Genomic DNA, 19,301 nt, shown 5'->3' with positions numbered 1-19,301 from the left:
CTTCACTTGTTTATCTTGAGACCGGACCTTGAACTCTCTACAGCTGAGGACAGCCTTCACCTCCTGATCTCCTGGCCTCCATTTCCCATGTTGAGATAACGGGTGTGCACACCTCCATGCCCAGTTTGTTTTGTTGCCTTTTATGACTATTTTCAAATTTTCCTGCATAAACATATTCAACCCTTAAAACGAGAGGAGGGGATCAGGACAGGCAGGCAGGCCATAAAGTGAACACCTGCAACGTAGCTGGATCTTCTTCTCTGTCTTCTTATCCTTCCCCATAACTCAAATTTAAAATACAATGGGATTTATGCCGATTCTGTTCTTTTTGAAGAAGAAGTGATACCCACTCTGCTTTTCCACTTCCCTCCTAACAGGCAGCAGCCCCCTCCTGTCCTATCCGCCCTGGGCTCACTTGTTCAGAACCTAGAGCCGGAGATGACCAGGGTCTGTCAGAGACTGCATTTGTCCTCTGGTTCTTGGGACAGCCTCTGCAGTCTATAGGCTAGAGAAGTGTCCTTGCTGGCCAGGGAGGGGTCCAGGCTCTGCCTCCCACGGTGCCCACTTACCCAGCGCTTTGTAGTCATCTCTGGCTTTGTTTGCCCGCAACAGGGATTGGATTTTCACGATTTCATTTTTCTGCAAAAAACATTGAGGGGAGTTATGATCTCTTGGAGTCCCATTTGCCCCACTGTTTTAGAATTTAGGACTTTTAAGAACTGATACTGTTAAAATCACTGATATTTAGATGTAGCACATTTAATATTTATTCTCCCACATTGTGGGTCATCTTTTTTTTTTTTTAAAAAAAGAAGTAAAATAAGTTAGCTACAAAAATAAACAGGACTATAGAAGGACTGTCTAAATTAATAAGGAAAAGGATGCCAGGACCTAAATGATCCATTTGATGTTGATCGTTTTATTCTTTGAAGATTCAGACATTTTTTTTTACCCATAGTTTTGATTTAAATTAATCAGTTAGTAGCCAGATGAACTGTACATCCCATGTTAGAAAATACTTGACTAACCTAGGCCCTGTCTCTATATGTGACAGTTGCGTAGTTTGATCTACTTCCCTACTGCTGGGGCAGGGGCTGTTCCGAGTGCTTTTGCTGCCATTTTGGGACCCTATTCCTCATACTGGGTCCCCTTGCCCAGCCTTATTACAAGGGGAGGGGCTTAGTCTTACTGCAACTTGATGTGCTATGTTTTGTTGATATCCATGGGAGGCCTGCCCCTTTCTGAACAGAAACTGAGGAGGAGTGGATTTGGGGAGGGAGCAGAAGGGAGATGGGGGAGGGAATGGGAGGAGAGGGAGGGAAACTGCTGTCAAGAGGTAAAAATAAATAAAATTATTTTAAAAAAATAAGAAAATACAGGACTAGAATGTTCTCTTTTTGGTATTACTAGCCCATTCTTTTCCTCTCACCATTTCCTCTCTGTCCCTGACTCAGTGTGACTTTTGAGTTCAAAGGTAAGCTCCTGTTCCTGTCTCACTGAGTTCTGAGGTCTGTTTATTCCCAGGTGGTCACCAGCATCGTTTAGTCAAATTATTCAGTACTAGCATTCAGTAAGTATTGATTGAGTTCATTCTTAGCCCAAAAGGAAAGCCATGTGCATGTGTCTTACATGATCTTCGAAATACTGCAGTCGTGAAAGATAATTCTTCCTCATGGTCGCCATTCGGAACCAGGACTGAATCTGAAATACAGTAAAATAGAGCCACCACGGTGATAGCCACACAATCCTCAAGGTAGAAGACACTGCCTTTCTAAAAATATTGTCTGCTGAACACCAGTGGCCTTGCATGCCTGTGAACCCAGCACCCAGGACGCTGAGGCCAGCCTGGGCTCCATACAAGATCCTGTGTCAAAGGACGAACAAGGACTAACAGCCTACCAATCAACAGATAGCAAAGCCTCCCCTTCATTTCTCACTTCTTTTGTTGTTTTCTTTCAAGATCCTTAAAAATACATTCCATGTGACCCTTCACCTCATGGCCTGGGCTATGTAGCTTAGTTTCCATCTCAGCAAGTAAAAGTCAAGAGAACAAGGTAGTCTTCTGAGCTACAGTGAGTCCGTAAATCAAATAAAACTAAATCCAGGCTTTCTTTCATCATCCTTTAAATGCAACCCATCACCCTTAGGTTTTTTTTTTTTTTAATGGAATTTACTCATTGCGTGTGTGCATGTGCACACGAGGGTGTATACGGTGGTGCTTGTATATAGGTGGGAAGACGACCCGAGGGAGCCTGCTCTCTTCCTCCGCCAGGTGAGTCCTGGAGACCAAACTCAGGTCATCAGGCTTGACAGCAAGTGTCTTTACCGGCCGAGCCATCTCCCCAGCTCCATCCTCTAGGATGCTATAGAAAAGCTCTCCAGAGGTCTTAGGGGGGACCGAGTGTGCCTAACAGTTTTCTGCGGGAATGGGTGCATTCCACAGCGGACACAGGACAACACGCCCTGAATGAGTGAAGGTACGGTGGTTCTAGCCCTGTCGTTTTCTGCCCTCTCAAGTATCTTTTCAACTTCCCCATTTCAGTTTCTTTCTGGCCCTTATTGACTCTCACCTAGATTTCCAAGTCATCTACCAGTTCATTTTTGTTTAGTTCTTTTGCTTTTAGCTAAGCGCGGCCACCACGGTACCTTTCCTTTCTGTAGCTCAGAGCCAGCCTCTGGGTCACTGGCTTTGCATTTGCCTCACAGCGGAGGGTTTCTGCTGGTATGTTTGAGCATTCTAAGTAAGACTAGCAAATGCAATAAGAGGAACATGAAACCAGACTGGATAGAGAAGGGAGACGATCCCAGCTTAAAAAAAAAAATTAATTTGGATGTTCTAGACAAAGAGCTGGACACAAAGACATTTTCACAGTTGATTCTCCTAACCACATAAAGGATCATCACGGTGGTTCATCAACTTGCCCGAAGATGCTCCAAACCCAGGACTGACTTTCAAGGCTTACGCATCTCTGTTCTTCTAGAGTCAGGGCAAAGTGAGAGACAATGGGTCAGCCGAGCACTCAACATGGCCGAAAACGATACTTACCTTCACAATGGAATCAACGTTACCAGCAAACACTTGTTGTCTGTTCAGATATTCCTGTCGTTGTTTACACCCCTTCCAGAAAGCCTGGGGGAAGAGCAGATGGAGAGGGACTGATGAGTGACAGCTGCCCACAGTTGCTATAGAAACACGTCTCAGGAGTTACTGAAGTGGGACGCCAGCAGGCGCCCTCCTCTCCAGGTCTCCTCTGGACACCATGTCCAACGGTGGACACTTAACTGGGGCAGAGCACACCAGCTGATGCATGAGAAAGAACCAGAGTTGGGGCAGGCAGAGAATGGGAAATCAAAGGCCAGTTGGGCACCCAGTTTTCTACTTGAAGCTTAATTTTACCAGGGCCCTGGGTGACAAAAGGGGACAATAAAAGGGATCCTTCTCATAGCATTAGCTGGGTTCTGTTAAGAGTGTTATTCGGTAGAAATATAAGATGCTTGAAAATAGCAACTAATATATGATTATCTTTACTGGACCAAGTGGTCTATGGTGGCCTGGACTAGGAAGGAAGGCACTTCCCTCGTTTGTGACTGAATCACTAAAGATATGCTTATAATTGACCAGTTATCATCTCGTGTGTTCTCACATAAAGTAAGACTTATCTCTATGTCTGTCACTATTTCCATCTGGTTTCTCTCCAAAGTGAACTATTCATTTTTTACTTTGCACATTTCTAAATCTATACAACATATCTACCCATATGAACACCATTATGCATTAAAATACAAAGATGTCATTATGTATATATCATTTTCTTCCTTTTGAGAAAATGAGATCCAACAATATGCCAAGGTTTGCTTTCTCCTCTGAGTTATATGAAAGGCTTCTATTTAACACATACATGAAACATCTGTGTTAACACGGAATTAGACAAAGCAAAACCACTGGGATTAAAACTTCAAAGCTGAAAGAGAAAGATGTAGACTTTTGACAAATTAAATGTAAGGCATATAGTATTCTTCTTCTGTATAGATCAAAATCTCTACTAACTCAGCTGCTGCGCTTTAGAAAGTACAGACTGACTAAAACTTAATTCCTAACTGAGGGACATTAAGCCACCACCATTTTTTTTCCCTTTGACAAACTACTTTATACTCAAGGGACAGGGAAATGTATGGAATGTAATGGAAGTCAAAACCAAGCAATTTTAAAGTTCCCCCAAATGTATAGTTTTCTATATTATTATTTTTACATTTACATAGTCATTAGTGTATGTGTGTATAACTTGAAGGAGCAGGAGCCAGTTCTCTCCTTATCTACCAGATGGGGCCTGCCACGGTGAGCATCTTTATCTACTGAACCATCTTACAGGCCCGTTTTCAATATGATTACGGTCAGATGAATTTATTTTTAACAGAGTTCATCATCTTTTATTTGTTTAGGGACAAGTAATACTGTGTAGCTCAGGCTAGCCCTGAACTCACAATTCTCTTGCCTCAGTCTCCCAAGTGCTGGGATTGCAGGTACATGGCGCTATGCGTAGATTCAAAAATACTTTAAAAAATGAGATGTGTAGCCAGGTGGTGGTGGCACACACCTTTAATCTCAGCACTTGGGAGGCAGAGGCAGGTGGATCTCTGTGAGTTCGAGGCCAGCCTGGTCTACAGAGTAAGTTTCAGGACAGCCAGGGCTATACAGAGAAACTTTGTCTTGAAAAACCAAGAAAGAAAAAAAAAAGTAGCTGCAGCATAAGGGGATCAATGGGCTAGTTACAAGGTTGAAATGGATTCTATATGTCAAAAACAAATAAAAACATATTAAAGATGTTATTTGTATTAGCCAAATATTAATTTACTCAAATATGAATAAACTAAAAAAGAAATAAAGGAACAAAATTATAGTATTATATTTTGGGATAGATTAAAAATATGGAAAAATACTTAAAGTCTGAACTGGACAGTTTATCATTACAAAGACGCCAGGTTCTAAAAAAACAAAACAAAACAAAGACAAGCAAAAACCCAGGCTGGAGAGCTAGTTCAGGAGATAAGAGCACTGACTGCTCTTCCAGAGGACTCAGGTTTGATTTCCAGCACCCACAAGGATGTTGGTTCAACAACCATTTATAACTCCAGCAGCAGGGGATCTGATGCCCTCTTCTGGCCTCCAGAGGCATGAGCAAACACTTGATACACAATACACCCAAGCAAAAGAATCATACAAATAAGGTTTAAAATAAAAATTAAAAAAACTAAAAGGCAAAACAAAACAAAACAAAAACAAAACCAAGACTTCAACACAATTGTTAAAAATATTCAGAAATGGGCTTAGAATTTTGTCAAATGACTTGGCAGTATCAATTGAGATGAACGTTAAGAGTTTTCTTTCTCCAGCTTTTACAGTGAATGAGCATCTATACAGAAAGACTCGAAGATTTAGTTAGCACACGCAAGTTGGATTCAACAGGATCACAGGGACTTGAGAGTCTGCATTTCTGAGAGGTTTCCTGCAATGATCAAGCTGGAATGTGGCTCACACTGTGAGTAGTAAAGATATAAACAACTCCAGCTAAAGGAGTCTTAATCAAGTGCCCATTTAGATGGGCCACCAGGGGATCTGTGGCAGTGTGGCTCTTCTGAGATGAGAAACTGCTGTCTGATGTCATCAACAACTCTTCACAAAAATGGCTCATCAATGTGATGGAGACAGGGAAGTGCATCCTAATGTCCCGGTCACTGGGATTCCACAGCAGTGTGGCCGTCACACGCCTAAGAAAGCTCTGAACAACACTTCATACATTTTGGTGGGTAGCGCAGGTATAATTATGAGACAATATATTTATTACATATCTTTCTTTGAGCCATGCTCACAGCAAAAACAAAGCTGGCATCAGCTCAAGGTCTCTTTCTGCTTCTCCAGTATTAACTGAAGTTCACAAATTCATCTCTACTAATTCAGATTCACAAACACGAGGACCTAATCTGTAATATTAACACAGCCTCAGCCACTTTCCTTGTCCACTCGGCATTACTGATTGTATACATGATTCAATACTCACTATTTGTGAGATTTTGGTATCAGGCTTCACCTCATAATCAGCTATTTGTATAGACTTCCCCAGAATGTTTCTGTTAGAAGTATTCATTGCTGCTTCCTAAACAAGGGTGGCTGAGCTAAGTTCTGTATAGATTTTAATAGATTTTAATCTATACAGAAGCAGAAATACTGTACGCCTTACATTTAATTTGTCAAAATTCTACAGTTTTCTCTTTCAGCTTTGAAGTTTCTATTCCAGTAGGTCTAGCTTGTCTAATTCTGTGTTAGCAAAAGAGTCCACACTCATAGCCATAAACTTCAAGTTCCTCTAATGAACAAGTATGTGCTGAGGAATTCTTAACTATGTAAGAACGGCATTTGCTTATGTTGTGGACTATTACTTTAACAGTGTGTTACATTTGTTTCTGCTGCATCTATCTGTTTTAACACTGTAAGGATTGTTACATTTGTTTCTGATGCATTTGTTTAACTAGGTAAGGATGTATTACACTTGTTTATGCTGCATTTGTTTAATTATGAAAAGATGTGTTGCTGTTTCACCTTGACTGTCTAAGGCACCTGACTGGTTTAATAAAGAGCTGAACAGCCAATAGCTAGGCAGGAGAGGGACAGGCGTGGTTGACAGGTAGAGAGAATAAATAGGAGGAGAAATCTAGACTTGAAAAAAGAAGAGAGAGAAGGAGGAGGAGAGAGAAGGAGGGAGAGAGATAGGGAGATGCTCGGGGCCAGCCAGGCAGCGCCAGCCAGCAGACACAGAGCAGGACATACAGAATGAAAGGTAAAAAGTCCCGAGGCAAAACGTAGATGAAGAGAAACAGGTTAATTTAAATTAAAAGAAGAAACAGCTAGCCAGAAACGAGCATAAGCTAACACTGAAAACTAATTAAGTCTCCATGTCATGATTTGGGAGTTTTTTGTAATAAAATCATTCTTCGCTGCTATGGGAACTTGTGGGAAAATTTATAGTAGCCACTTTATTCTGTTTTCTGTGACTATACACATATTTACTGTGAAATACTGGAGATTACTCCTCTTCTTATATATTTTCAAGGTTAATCTCCAGAAAACCGGGCCTGTTGAAGCAGCTGTCTTGCTTGATGATGGGTACCCAGAACTCTAATCACAACGTCTAAAGATTGTGATGTAGGGTAGCCAGGAAGCTCTGAACGATTTCTTTTTCCCCTCCTTCTAAAGTCGAGCAACCTACCAGGCTAAGCCTATGGGGTCGGCACAACGAACAACTGCCCCAAGGGGATTCCCCTGCTTTGCAGCCCTTAGGCTCTGAAATTGCTTCACACAAGCCGTTTCTTCTCTTTGCCTGGAGGCTTGTGGCCTTCCTCGCCCGAAGTTCAGTTAGTCAGTCCTAGGGCTAGGAGTTTTCATTTATGTTTTACTTATATGTATGCCACATGGGTGTGGGTATCTGTAGAGGCTCAAGCAAGGTGTTGGATCTCCTGGAGCTGTATTTACAGGCAGATGGGATGAAGCATAGGGCAGGGGTGCTGGGACCCACACTCAGTCCTCTGGAAGAGCAGCAAGTGTTCTTAACTGACAAGCCATCTCTCCCGCCCAGCTCTAAGTTTTGATATTAGTCATTACCACATCCTTCCTTAAGAGAGATAAGCCAGCTTTCAGTAGTTCAAGGAAAAATTTTTCCACTGTAGTTATGTTTGTCCTGTTAGATAAAATTTTGTATTTGACCTCTTCCCACAGAAACACCAATGATCTTAATACTGGATCCCTACCATCTGTTCTGAGTCGTCTCTATACCTCATCACACACTGAGCACCTAAGAGCAGCAACTGGAGATGTCTTCAGTGTGAATTGTCCCACCCGAGCCTCATAATCCTGCAGGGCATTAGAATTTTTACACGAGGAAATGTGTCTTAAGTCAGTTACTTTTTATTTGTTTGTTTGTTTGTTTTTTTCAATAAAAGCGTTTCTCGCTGGGCGGTGGTGGCGCACGCCTTTAATCCCAGCACTCGGGAGGCAGAGCCAGGCGGATCTCTGTGAGTTCGAGGCCAGCCTGGTCTCCAAAGCGAGTTCCAGGAAAGGCGCAAAGCTACACAGAGAAACCCTGTCTCAAAAAACCAAAAAAAAAAAAAAAAAAAAAGCGTTTCTCTGTGTAGCTTTGGAGCCCGTCTTGGAACTTGCTTTGTAGACCAGGCTGGTCTTGAACTCACAGAGCTCTGCCTGCCTCTGCCTCCCGAGTGCTGGGATTAAAGGTGTGCGCCGCCGCCGCCGCCGCCGCCGCCGCCGCCGCCGCCGCCGCCACCAGCACCAGTCAAGTCAGTTACTCTTTCTCTTGGCTTTCTGATTCCAACAATTCAGGCCCGTTTCAATTATTTTCAATGTTTATTTTTTCATTCTTCACTTTCATTCATTTATACTTGATGATGTCACAATTTAATTGCCACGGCTGTTACTGATCCATTCACACTTCTCCCCACATACCCATATATACAATGTCTCATTATTAAATTCTTTGACAATTTCAGTATAAAATTTTCTTCTGGAAGAATATCACTCGACATTTACTTCATTTACATTTTTACAAATTATGTTCATTTTCTATATATTTGATATAAATAAAATCTCCTTTACTTATGTATAATGACTTTTTCTGGCTTACTTGTTTTCAAACTTTGGCTTTGTGTGTGTGTGTGTGTGTGTGTGTGTGTGTGTGTGTGTGTGTGTGTGTGTGTGTGTGTGTGTAGGGACTGGACCCAGAGCCTCAGGAATGCCAGTAAACACTCTACCACTGAGCCATACACCCAGCTGTACATTAAGCAATTGTATTAGAGACTTCTAATTGTTCTAAAACTGGATGGTTGGTTGGGGGTGCCGCTCAGAGTGCTTGCCTAGCATACACAAGGCAGTGGGCTTCACTTCCAGCACAGAAAACAGAAACACAAGTAGATTCTCTTTGGTTTCCCTCCATGTTGGACCGGACATCTGAGGAGCTCTAAGTGTAGCCTGGATCTGGCCGGCTTGGGCCAAGAAGATTTGCTTCTGTAGTTCCCTCTAAAACTGTCAAGAATGTATGTCTGGGGCCAGAGGACTGTCTAGAAAGCTTGAGCTGTTTTGTGTAGGGGAAGCCTTCCAGTATTTCTTTAAGATGCTTCCATTAGCAACTCTGGTGAGAAATTAGATCAACACGATGCTTTTTGGCTCCTGGTCGTTTGGTTTTATGGGTCAGTGCATTCCCTTCGGGGCCACATCGGTGTCATTACCTTACTGTTAGACCTCAGCCTTCATTGTTGGGAAAATGCCAGATGGAAGGAAAGAAGGCATGGTAGCTAAGTTCTGAGTTTGATGACATGTTCTTCAATCTTGAACCACTGCTGTGGTGGAGGAGCAAGGCCCCATGTGAGCTTCTCTGTCCTGTCCCAGCACTCTCCTGACTTCAGCACTGGGTTCTAACAGAAAGGGCAATCTCTAACGGTGGGCTCTTCAGTAGGACTCCCAACTGCACTCTTGTTCCAAGACTGGAGCCTGCAGGGCTGGTCCAAGTTGCACCACACTGGCTGACACTTTGAATTTTGTTTTACCTTTGATGGTGTAGATTATTCTATTTTTAGGCTGTGTTTTCAACACATAAGCTAGAACGATTTTGAACTAGAACTCAATGGCTCACATAAAAAAACCTAGGTGTCAGGTCTACAACAGAGATTTCTTCAAAAAAAAAAAAAAAAAAGTAATTTTGGTCCTGTTAACATCTTGAGCAAATAAAACACTCCAACACTTACACAAGACACAAGAAGACCAAGTTAATAACAGTCATCCTCAGCCCCAAATAACATAAACACAAGGCACAGGAGGCAAAGATGTTCACCAACAGCTGCAAAAGAGACACTCTTCCACTGAAATGTCTCCAGTTTAGGAAATCTCACAGATACGGGCTGAAGCAAAGCCCTGTAAGCTCCACCAATCAGTGACATGCTCGCGTTAGCCTCCGGAGAAAAGGGTACACATGCAGACCTGGGGAAACTAGCATGGTGGCTAGTATAGGGCAGTGCAAGAATACAGGAGAAACATCTAAATCTGACAAGTTCTCTTCCTCCCTTGAGAAAGCTCAAGTCATCATTTCTGTTGTTGGGTCACAATTTTTAAAGAGGGGGGTACAGAGGAGAAACCCTGCAGGCCTGAACCAAGAGTGACGGTTACACAAAGAAGAGCCCTGCAGAGGCTGAATGGACTCTAGCTCATTTGTTCTTCTGGTGGCTCAGGCTAGAAAAAGCTAGACAGTAATCGCCACACACTAACCCCTACAGCAGGAGATGGACACATGGAGACGCCGCTGTTTGGAGAAGCCCAATTTCAACCCCAGTCTGAGGTAGCCATTTAGCTCTCACGGGTAGCTCTGAGCAAGGTACCTGATAGCAGGCAGATCTGAGCAAGCCTGAATACTCTTCTGAGGACCACAACTTAAAATACTTCATCACTAAGGCAGTCCCTGTCAAAAATGCTTTCTAAAATAGCGCACCAGCCAGGGAAGAGTCTGCATTCAGCTCTGTTAGAATGCTGGTAGCTGACTGTTGTGTTTTCAAAGGAAGTATTTTCGGAAGACAGGACCGCTTGCCGTAACTGTGGTAGGTGATTCACATACCTGTATTTTGACCACACTGTCTACTTGGTCGTACAAGAATGATTTCCTAGCTTCAAACTCTTCCCTAAGGAGGGGTCCTGAGCTCGTGGCTTCAAAGCGGAGAAGCAGTTCCTCTGGAGCAGACCATATGTTCTCACGGATGTAATTGGATGTGACTTCCTCAATGATATCCTGGCAAGAGATACATCTTATGGTTACTCTCCACACATCGGGTGAAAGGAACATAGAGAACAGCTTTTGGAAATGGCAGCTTTTAGGGAATGAAATGGATTGTTCTTTTTTTTTGGCTTGGTTTAAAGACAAACTTAACAAGAGCCACGGGATGATCTGGCTTAGCTTCTTTGCAATGACAGGATTTTTGAATCCCCCTGAGCATGGTGGCAAGGTGGTGTAAGAAGGTGTGGAATGATCTCACATGATTCCGGCCTGAATTCCACAGACTGTAAAAGGGTCAAGGTTGACTACCATCAGAATGGACATTGCCTCCCACTCCCTCAGACTACTGGGGCAGGGGGAGACGGCAGTGACCAGAAAGTCCTAGGTTCTTCTTTTCCTTCCCCCAGCCCCAAATGATGTTCCAAGGGAAATCAGATACTGGAGGCAGAAAACAGGTGGGAGAGGACAGACAAATGTTATCAAGGACAGACAGGAAGTCCAGAGGAATGGGGGAAAAGAAGGGGATTGCGAGAAGTTTTCATGTGGGCTCCTGATAGGGTTGCCCTTCACTCTTAGTAGATAGAAAGACTGGAGTAATTCCTCCAGCTGGAGCCTCTTTTCAAGCACATCTGCACCCAGCTGTTGGTCCATTCAAGCAGTAAGAAGGAAAATCATTTAAAGGTGCAGAGAAAGTGTTAAGAGAAGACATATGCAAATGTATTCATTGAACAAGGACATTAACTTCAGGTTATTGTTTTTAAAAGGCTGAGACCATCCACCATTTATTAACTCAATAGACAGATATTCAGTGTAACAGAAAGTTGTATCTGGGTATCTTTGCATGCCAGATGAGTCTTTTTTTCACTCAAATTTTAACTCTTTAATGCTGCTTCTTCACAGCATGGCACATCTTTTCAATCCTGGCATGGGATTTGGAAAAAAAAAAAAACAGCACTAATCATTCATTGCTCTCATATTCTTTGCCTAAAATTTGTAAGCACTTTGGATATCTGAAACTATTTAATAAACCATGTCCTTTAGGCTTTTTCTTCTCATTTTCAATTTTGTCTTTAAACATTGTCAGATTCAGGCCACATTTCCCCTCCGCCCCTCAACTTGTAGCACATATTTCTATGTGGTCGCATCTCTGAGGCTATTGACTCTTGTTTTTATCTTTCTGAGGTGGATTCTTAGATAGTCTTGGTTAGCCTGTAGTATATAGAGCAGGATGGCCTCAGATTCACAGAGCTCCATCTGTCTCTATCTCCTGAGTGCTGAGACAAAAAGTGAGTGCCATCACACCCAACAGCGACTGACTTAATGATACTAATGTGATCTATATTTAAGTGCTGTATTTCTCTTCTCCAGGACAAAATGATTATTAGCAGTGTATTCTCTCTGAACATACTCTAACACATTTATCAGCAAGTCTCATGTCTTTTGAGTCCAAGGCAACCTTGGTGAGGATTCTTTCCTGAGCCTTTTCCCCTGGGAAGCAGCACTCATTGTCTGTGTCACAGTAAATCTGTTTCTCGAGCTGCATCTTGCATTATTAATTCCAGAGCAATGGGCATGCAATATCACACTTAGATATACAGGTGGCTGCATCAGAAACTGTTGCCAACAGTGGGAGACTGGAAAGGTGGGAACTGGACGCCCTGGGAAAAGCCTCTGTGTTGCTGACACATCCTGTGCAAGCTGTAGACTCAACCCATTTCCTTCATCCACTCTCTGCCTCATTCCCCCACTTACGAACATTGATGCTCACAGCCCGTGCTCTACCTCCCCTCCGAGGATGATATGTGATCAAACTGACTGGCAGTGCCTTGGAAAGAAACATGCTATGTTCATGCTTTCCGAAGACCTGTTTGTAGTGCTACTCACTCTTCGGGTGCTCATGGGCACACATGAAAGAGTATTTCTAGCTGTAACTTCCTTCTGACATCTGACCATCCTAAGAGGGGTGATTCCATTTACACACCACTCTGACTTTATTCACTCCATTCTTCACTACTCCAACTTCCCAGAACATAAAGGATCCCGTGAAGAAGGCCACTCTAGCAACAGCTACCTGATCATCTACTTATGGCTTAGTTCTTGTTTTTATGTTTGTTTGCTTTTGTTTGTTTTTTTTAAAGGAAACTTTCTAGAGAGTATCTACTTTATCTATCTATCTATCTATCTATCTATCTATCTATCTATCTATCTATCTAGATTTATTTATTATGTATACAGTGTTCTGTCTGCAGGCCAGAAGAGGGCACCAGATCTCATTACAGATGGTTGTGAGCCACCATGTGGTTGCTGGGAAGTGAACTCAGGGACCTCAGGAAGAGCAGCCAGTGCTCTTAACCCCTGAGCCATCTCTCCAGCTGCATCTATTTATTTTCATGTCCTTAAAAATAAATTTAATATAGCATAGTCACAGAAGGGTCAGTTTCTGCCAAGCTGTGTCTTTCATTCCTTTACATAGGATGGGAGAACTGAAAAGACCAAACAAATAAACAAAAGCAAAACAAAGCAAAAAACAAACACCCCAAATCAAAACCAAAAACAAATGATTTAGAACGGAGCCTGAAAAGGGCTTTTTGGACCAATGTTTTCTACAACTTTACTCTTAAGTTGCTTTTCTTTCTTCTTTGAAAATATTTAGAACTGAGTTCTTGTCCATCTAAAACAACAACAACAAAACTACTGTGGACTTGAGAATGAATTTGGACTAAGAAGGACCAGGCAGACAGGAGAAATCACCTATGCTTTGAAACTTTGGCCAATGTTCCATACAAGAGGAAAGAGCATTAGACCAATGAAGCCAACACAGACACTTCTGAATGGGTTTCTTCCTCCTGAACTTAACATCATAATGTTCTAACAGCCAACAACAATGTACTCACTAATTGATACGTTGTTTCTATCAAACTCAAATAGGTATTTTGTTATAAGGGATGGGAGAGAATAGAGAAATTGTTTTTTGGCAAGTAAAATACGGTCAGCTTAAACTTTCAAATATGGGTCAAGGACCTATTAAGAGATTTTTAGAGGTAAAATAAAAGTTCGGATTCACTATATCATGTTTAAATTTGGGTCAGTACTTAAATCAAAGTCATGTACAAAATATACTCAACTGCACTTGGATACTAGAACATACAAAACTTGCAAAAATGACATCAACCAACAAAAACACGCTAAGACAATTGTTTCAGAGAAGCGAACATTAAAGTCTTCCACCCTGTTCTTGCACCTCTCTGCTGTCTGTTCCAAAAGCCATCCTGGAGATGGCCGGACTTATCTGTGGCAGAGGCGTCCGTTCCAGCACTTGGTGGGAAAAATTTATTTGGAATGGTCTCACATTAAGTTGCAGGCAAAGAGAGAAAGGGAAGATGTAAGACAATATATTGACAACTAAAAATTATTATTAGTCAAACTGAACTGTGCGAAGAAAAACCTGAAGACTGACTTCTGCAAGTCAGCTGGCATCTCGGGCGAGCTGCCCACGTGTCTTCCTTTTGGCCCTCTTGGTTCTCTTTGGTTAGCTGTGCCAGCATATGGAACTAACAGTTCTTAATAAGGCAGCACACTCAACTCCAGTCCAAGCAGACTATTTCCCACACGTCCTCCAAATAAATTGACGAGTCTCCTCCATCACTTCCATGATGAAGAACCACACTTCCCTTTATACAGTTGAGTTTTCCATGAAACACCAACCTCCTACCTCAATTTCTTCTCCTGTGAGCCACGATTCTTTAGGCAAACACGATTCAGGTGAGACCCAAGAGCCTTCTTTGGAATCTGTGTTGTAATAGTAGTTGTATTTCTGCTGCAGGTTGAGTTTGACCCATGAACCTTCACCAGACACTAAGGAAAAAGAGTTCGTTAGCATCTGCAGGGGAATGGAGTTCTTACACTTTCCTACCAAGACGCTCAGCAACATACTATTTATCAGGTCTCTGGTTAAAGGGGGATAGGGGATAGATAACTAGGTTTGATAAGTCAAATCTAATAGACCAGATACCATAACCTAGCAAAAATATTTTTCACTAAGTGTTCAGTTGGTCCATGTTACAGTCGCTAGAAACGACAGAGTAAAATGGAATGAATTTTGAGTACTCAATGGCAGTGTCTTACCACACACCTGCATCCCCCCACCTCAACCCCAAATGGGGAAAGATAAATATCTAACACTGACTATGGACTCCAATTCTTTCATGGGAATGGTGTGGTATTTTGAATGTTACTGGCCCCCATAATCTCATAGGGGGTGGCACTATTAGGAGGTGTGGCTTTGTTGGAGTGGGTATGGCCTTGTTAGGAGGAAGTGTGTCACTGTGGGGGTGGGCTTTGAGGGATCCTATGCTCAGGATACCACCCAGTGTGTCATAGTTGACTTCCTACTGCCTTCTGGTCTACCTGAATACTGCCATTCTCCCTGTCATGATGATAACGGATTGAACCTCTGAAACTTTAAGTGAGCCATCCCAATTAAATGTTTTCTTTGTAAGAGTTGCATTGGTCATGGTGTCTCTTCACAGCAATAGAAAACCTTAACTAAGACAGATGGCCCGAGTCAAATATGGCCATCAAAAAGCAAAAGTGAACAAGTAATGCATGTTACATGGAGATGTTGACACCCTCACAACTAAATGGAGGAGACCAGTGAGGAGAATTTTATTTGCCAATAAAGCCATCCAGAACTTTCTCTGACAAGAACTGATTTACAAGGACCATGACCCATATTTAAGGTGGAGGTGAGTCACTTCTGGGGGTAAATTCATTCAAATTACAAAACAGAAAATGTACAGCATAAAGGTCAATGAAAGCAGAGAAAAAGGGAGATCATGATTTGACTCAAGATGCACTCCATAACCACACAAGAGAAAACAAATTGCCGAGAGGGCGTGGCTTGGGCGGGTGGGGATGTCTATGAAAGTCATGGCAGCCATGGCTCAAGCTGGTTGAGAAGAGTGTCTCTTCCTCATGAATCTATGGGCTACACATTATAGTATATTTAGAAATCTTTATTTTTCTTAATTAGCCATGAATTCTGACTCAAACCAGAGACCTAAGAACTACCTTAACCACTGAAAAGTTCTGACTAAATCTACTCCTGCTAAGTGTCCAATAGACTTGCCATCTTTCCAGGTAAATCAAAGTTTGAGTGGTTGTCTTCATAAAATATTTAAATACATTCAAATAACTGAATAGATATAATTATACAACCAGGTTATATAAGTATGTGTTGATTCTTTTTAGTTTTAAATACTCAAGTGTTCAATTTGTCAGTGTCCAGAAGAAGCGACAGTTTTCTCTTCAAATGGGCAGTTGGATAGCTGTTAATCTGCTGGTCTTTCATTTCTAATTAAGTGTGTGTGTGTGTGTGTGTGTGTGTGTGTGTGTGTGTGTGTGTGTGTGTATGTGTGTGTGTGTGTGTGTGTGTGTGTGTGTGTGTGTACATGCCAGTACATGTACACCATGGTGTATGTATGGACATCAGAGGACAGTTCTTAGGAGTCCATTTCTTCCTCCTACCATGTGTTCTAGGCCTAGCATTCAGGTCATCAAACTTTCATAGCATGTGCTTTTACCCACTGAGGCACCTTACCAGGCCCTGCTGTCTCATCTGTCTCCTTTACTGAACAGACCGTTTTCAAGTTCACCCATGTTGTAGCATGAATCTTCTTCATCCCTTTTGGTGGCTGCTAATATTCCAGTATATGGATCTGTTACATTTTACTCATCTATTCCCGCTTCATATCCCGTTTAACATTGCATAATTACATATCATTTGTCTCATAAAGGGTTAAATGGTAGCAGTTATTAGTAGAAAAATCTCAGTTTTTTTTCAGTTCTATGATGCTACCATCTATGCATTGCTGCTGAGATAACTGCAGCTTTAAAAAAGAACCTAAAAACATTTCCTTTGCTGTAGACGCTAACAATTTCAGAATATTGATGTAAAAGCAGCCACTGTCCCCCAATTAAGAAATCACAATGCCATAGAAACCACCGTATTTTAAATGACACATTTGTGCTAAGTCATGGAAATGCTTACCGTTGTCAGTCTTGGACTCTTTCATCTTCACGAGGGTATCATAGTACTTGTTGGCACATTCTGGGATTATGTTATGGATATTACTAGAAGAAGACCTCAGTACAGACAGGATATGTTCCGACTGCTTTCTATCCAAACACTCATTGACGTCAACAACCAGTGAAACCCCTGGGTCATGAGGACAAAAAAGGTTCTGATCATCATTACCTTTTACTTCTCTAAGGTATATAAACACACACTTCAACCTTCTAGGACGGCTTTGGTATTTTGGTACTAAACCTTTTCTCTGTCCAATAGTCTGACCATGCACACCTGGCCAACCACCAGTTCTCCTCTCCGTTTGGTTTGAAAAGAGGAGGTTCTATGGGAACATGGCATGGTAAAGCTCCAACATTCTCTGGTTAGGCTTGTGTGGGAATGAGAGTAACTAGGTGGTGCTTGTTGTAATGTAAATATGCAGGGTGCATGGCAGGGAGGCTCCACACTGTGACGTATGTGCTGAAGACTGGTGGGGAATGTGCACCAATGGTGGATGTACAGCCCTGATCTAGAACCTATAACTGAGAATTCACTTTATGAAGACAATTATTTTGGAGTCAGTACAATACTAATTCAGCTATGGAAATCTTAATATTCTCTTGTATTAAACTAGCACTGTTGACAAGGTTGTCATAACCAACCTAAGGAAATGTTCTAGAAAAGCACAGTGAGTAGAGATGGGCAAAGGAATCCAGAAACTTTATTTTGGATCAACTTAAACGTAATAAACCTTTCAAATGTCTGCCTCATCCCATAAATAAAGTCATAGTGAACTCTCGGATGCTTAAGGGAACCTAGTTAATACTGTTATTATTATCTACCTTAGTTCTAGGAAAGAATGCCCTGGTCCAACCAATGAAATTGTTTTTGTAGCATGTAAATACACTAAGTTAGAAATGAGGGGGGATAAGGGGAAGCCAAGTTAAAATACTTTCTATATTTAGGAAGAAGATCTCGACGCAAAGAAGGGGAAGATGGACGTTCCCCCTCACCCACATGTCAAACTCCAGCAAGTGTTAAGTGACTGTCCTTATTAGCTTTGTCACCTTGACACAGCCCAGAGTCATCTGAGAGTATCAGCCTTGATTGAGGAATTGCAAGTTCAGATCGGCCTGTGGGCATCTCTGGGGAAACTGCCTTGATTATTAATAGATGCATAAGGACCCAGTACACTGTGGTTAGCACCATCCCTAGGTAGGTAGCCCTGGACTATATAAGAAATCTAACTAGGGGCTGGAGAGATGGCTCAGAGGTTGAGAGCACTGACTTCTCTTCCAGAGGTCCTGAGTTCAATTCCCAGCAACCACATGGTGGCTCACAACCATGTGTAATGAGATCTGGTGCCCTCTTCTGGCCTGCAGTCATACATGCTGTATACATAATAAATAAATAAATCTTTAAAATAAAAACAATGTTTTTTTAAAAAAAGAAATCTAACTAAACAGGAGCTAGAGAGCAAGTCAGCAAGCAGAGTTCCCCTGTGGTTCCTGCCTCTGGGTTCCTGCCCTAAATTCTGTCAATGATAGACTGCAACCTGGTTATATTAGCCAAATAAACTCTTTTCTCCTTTAAGTTGCCTTTGGTCAGAATGAAACTAGAACAGAATATATGGTTGTCATCCAATTATGCTTGCATGCTCCTAATATTATGAGTAATACTATGAATAGATACAGCTGAAGGATCATGGAATGTGTTGACTTTGGCCAGCTTGGAGTCAACGCCTTGTGAATCCAGAGATGCTCACAGACAGTATCAGGGAACTTCTCCAGTAAACTCCAGTGAGTGCTGAATGACAGATACAGACAGCAGTGAGCCTTTGCTCTTGTGCTGAGCGAGGATTACAGTGGTCACCCTCCTCTATCATTTCCTCTCCCCCAGGAAAGCTCTGGAGGATGAAGAGTTGACATGGGAAAAGCCTTGGGTTTCAGGGAGGCAGGAGGAATAAGCAAGTGACAAAGAAAAACTCCTGCATGAACTACATGAGACCGTTGCATTGAACTCACACGGCCAAACTAATCTTCCTTGAAAGATGTATGATGAAGGTGCAAGCTCTTAAACACAGGAATGTTTCCTGCAGTTGAATGTGGATGAGCAAAGAGCTGCCACATGGGTGGATTTCCAGTACCAACTGGAACTCTTTTCCCTGAAGATCTAAAACAGGTCTCTGAAAACCCTCAACAAGCAGCTGAGCACTTATTGCTCCTCATTTTACTAACTGTGGTACCCAGGAGGTGTTTAATGCTTGTTGAGTCATACTGAGAAAAGCAAGTGATACTTGGGAGGACATGGAGTGTTTGGGTGTATTCTTTAGCACTACATGTCCTCCAAGTCCCCTGGTTTTTGGTATTATCACTTCCTACGAACATCTGCATGCCAGCCTGTGGCAGTCAAAC

At 42.1% G+C, this 19,301-nt stretch overlaps 1 protein-coding gene across 3 annotated transcripts in view; it reads right to left on the bottom strand.

Annotated features, from left to right (window-relative positions):
* Iqgap2 (IQ motif containing GTPase activating protein 2) overlaps positions 1 to 19,301 on the bottom strand; it is a 277,678-nt gene that overhangs the window by 46,076 nt on the left and 212,301 nt on the right. For all 3 annotated transcript variants that reach the window (XM_052743525.1, XM_052743527.1, XM_052743528.1), the window contains exons 15-20: positions 16,870 to 17,037; positions 14,533 to 14,675; positions 10,665 to 10,835; positions 3,047 to 3,130; positions 1,630 to 1,701; positions 570 to 639 (exon numbers count right to left, since the gene is read on the bottom strand). In XM_052743525.1, the coding sequence (XP_052599485.1) occupies positions 570 to 639; positions 1,630 to 1,701; positions 3,047 to 3,130; positions 10,665 to 10,835; positions 14,533 to 14,675; positions 16,870 to 17,037 (708 nt within the window). The remainder of the gene's footprint in view (positions 1 to 569; positions 640 to 1,629; positions 1,702 to 3,046; positions 3,131 to 10,664; positions 10,836 to 14,532; positions 14,676 to 16,869; positions 17,038 to 19,301) is intronic.

The sequence above is a fragment of the Peromyscus californicus genome, unplaced genomic scaffold (assembly GCF_007827085.1).
Source record: "Peromyscus californicus insignis strain IS unplaced genomic scaffold, ASM782708v3 Scaffold_18__1_contigs__length_77618521, whole genome shotgun sequence".
Taxonomy (NCBI): Eukaryota; Metazoa; Chordata; class Mammalia; order Rodentia; family Cricetidae; genus Peromyscus; species Peromyscus californicus.
Note: the sequence above shows the minus strand (reverse complement) of the source record. Positions and strands in the feature narration are given on the sequence as shown.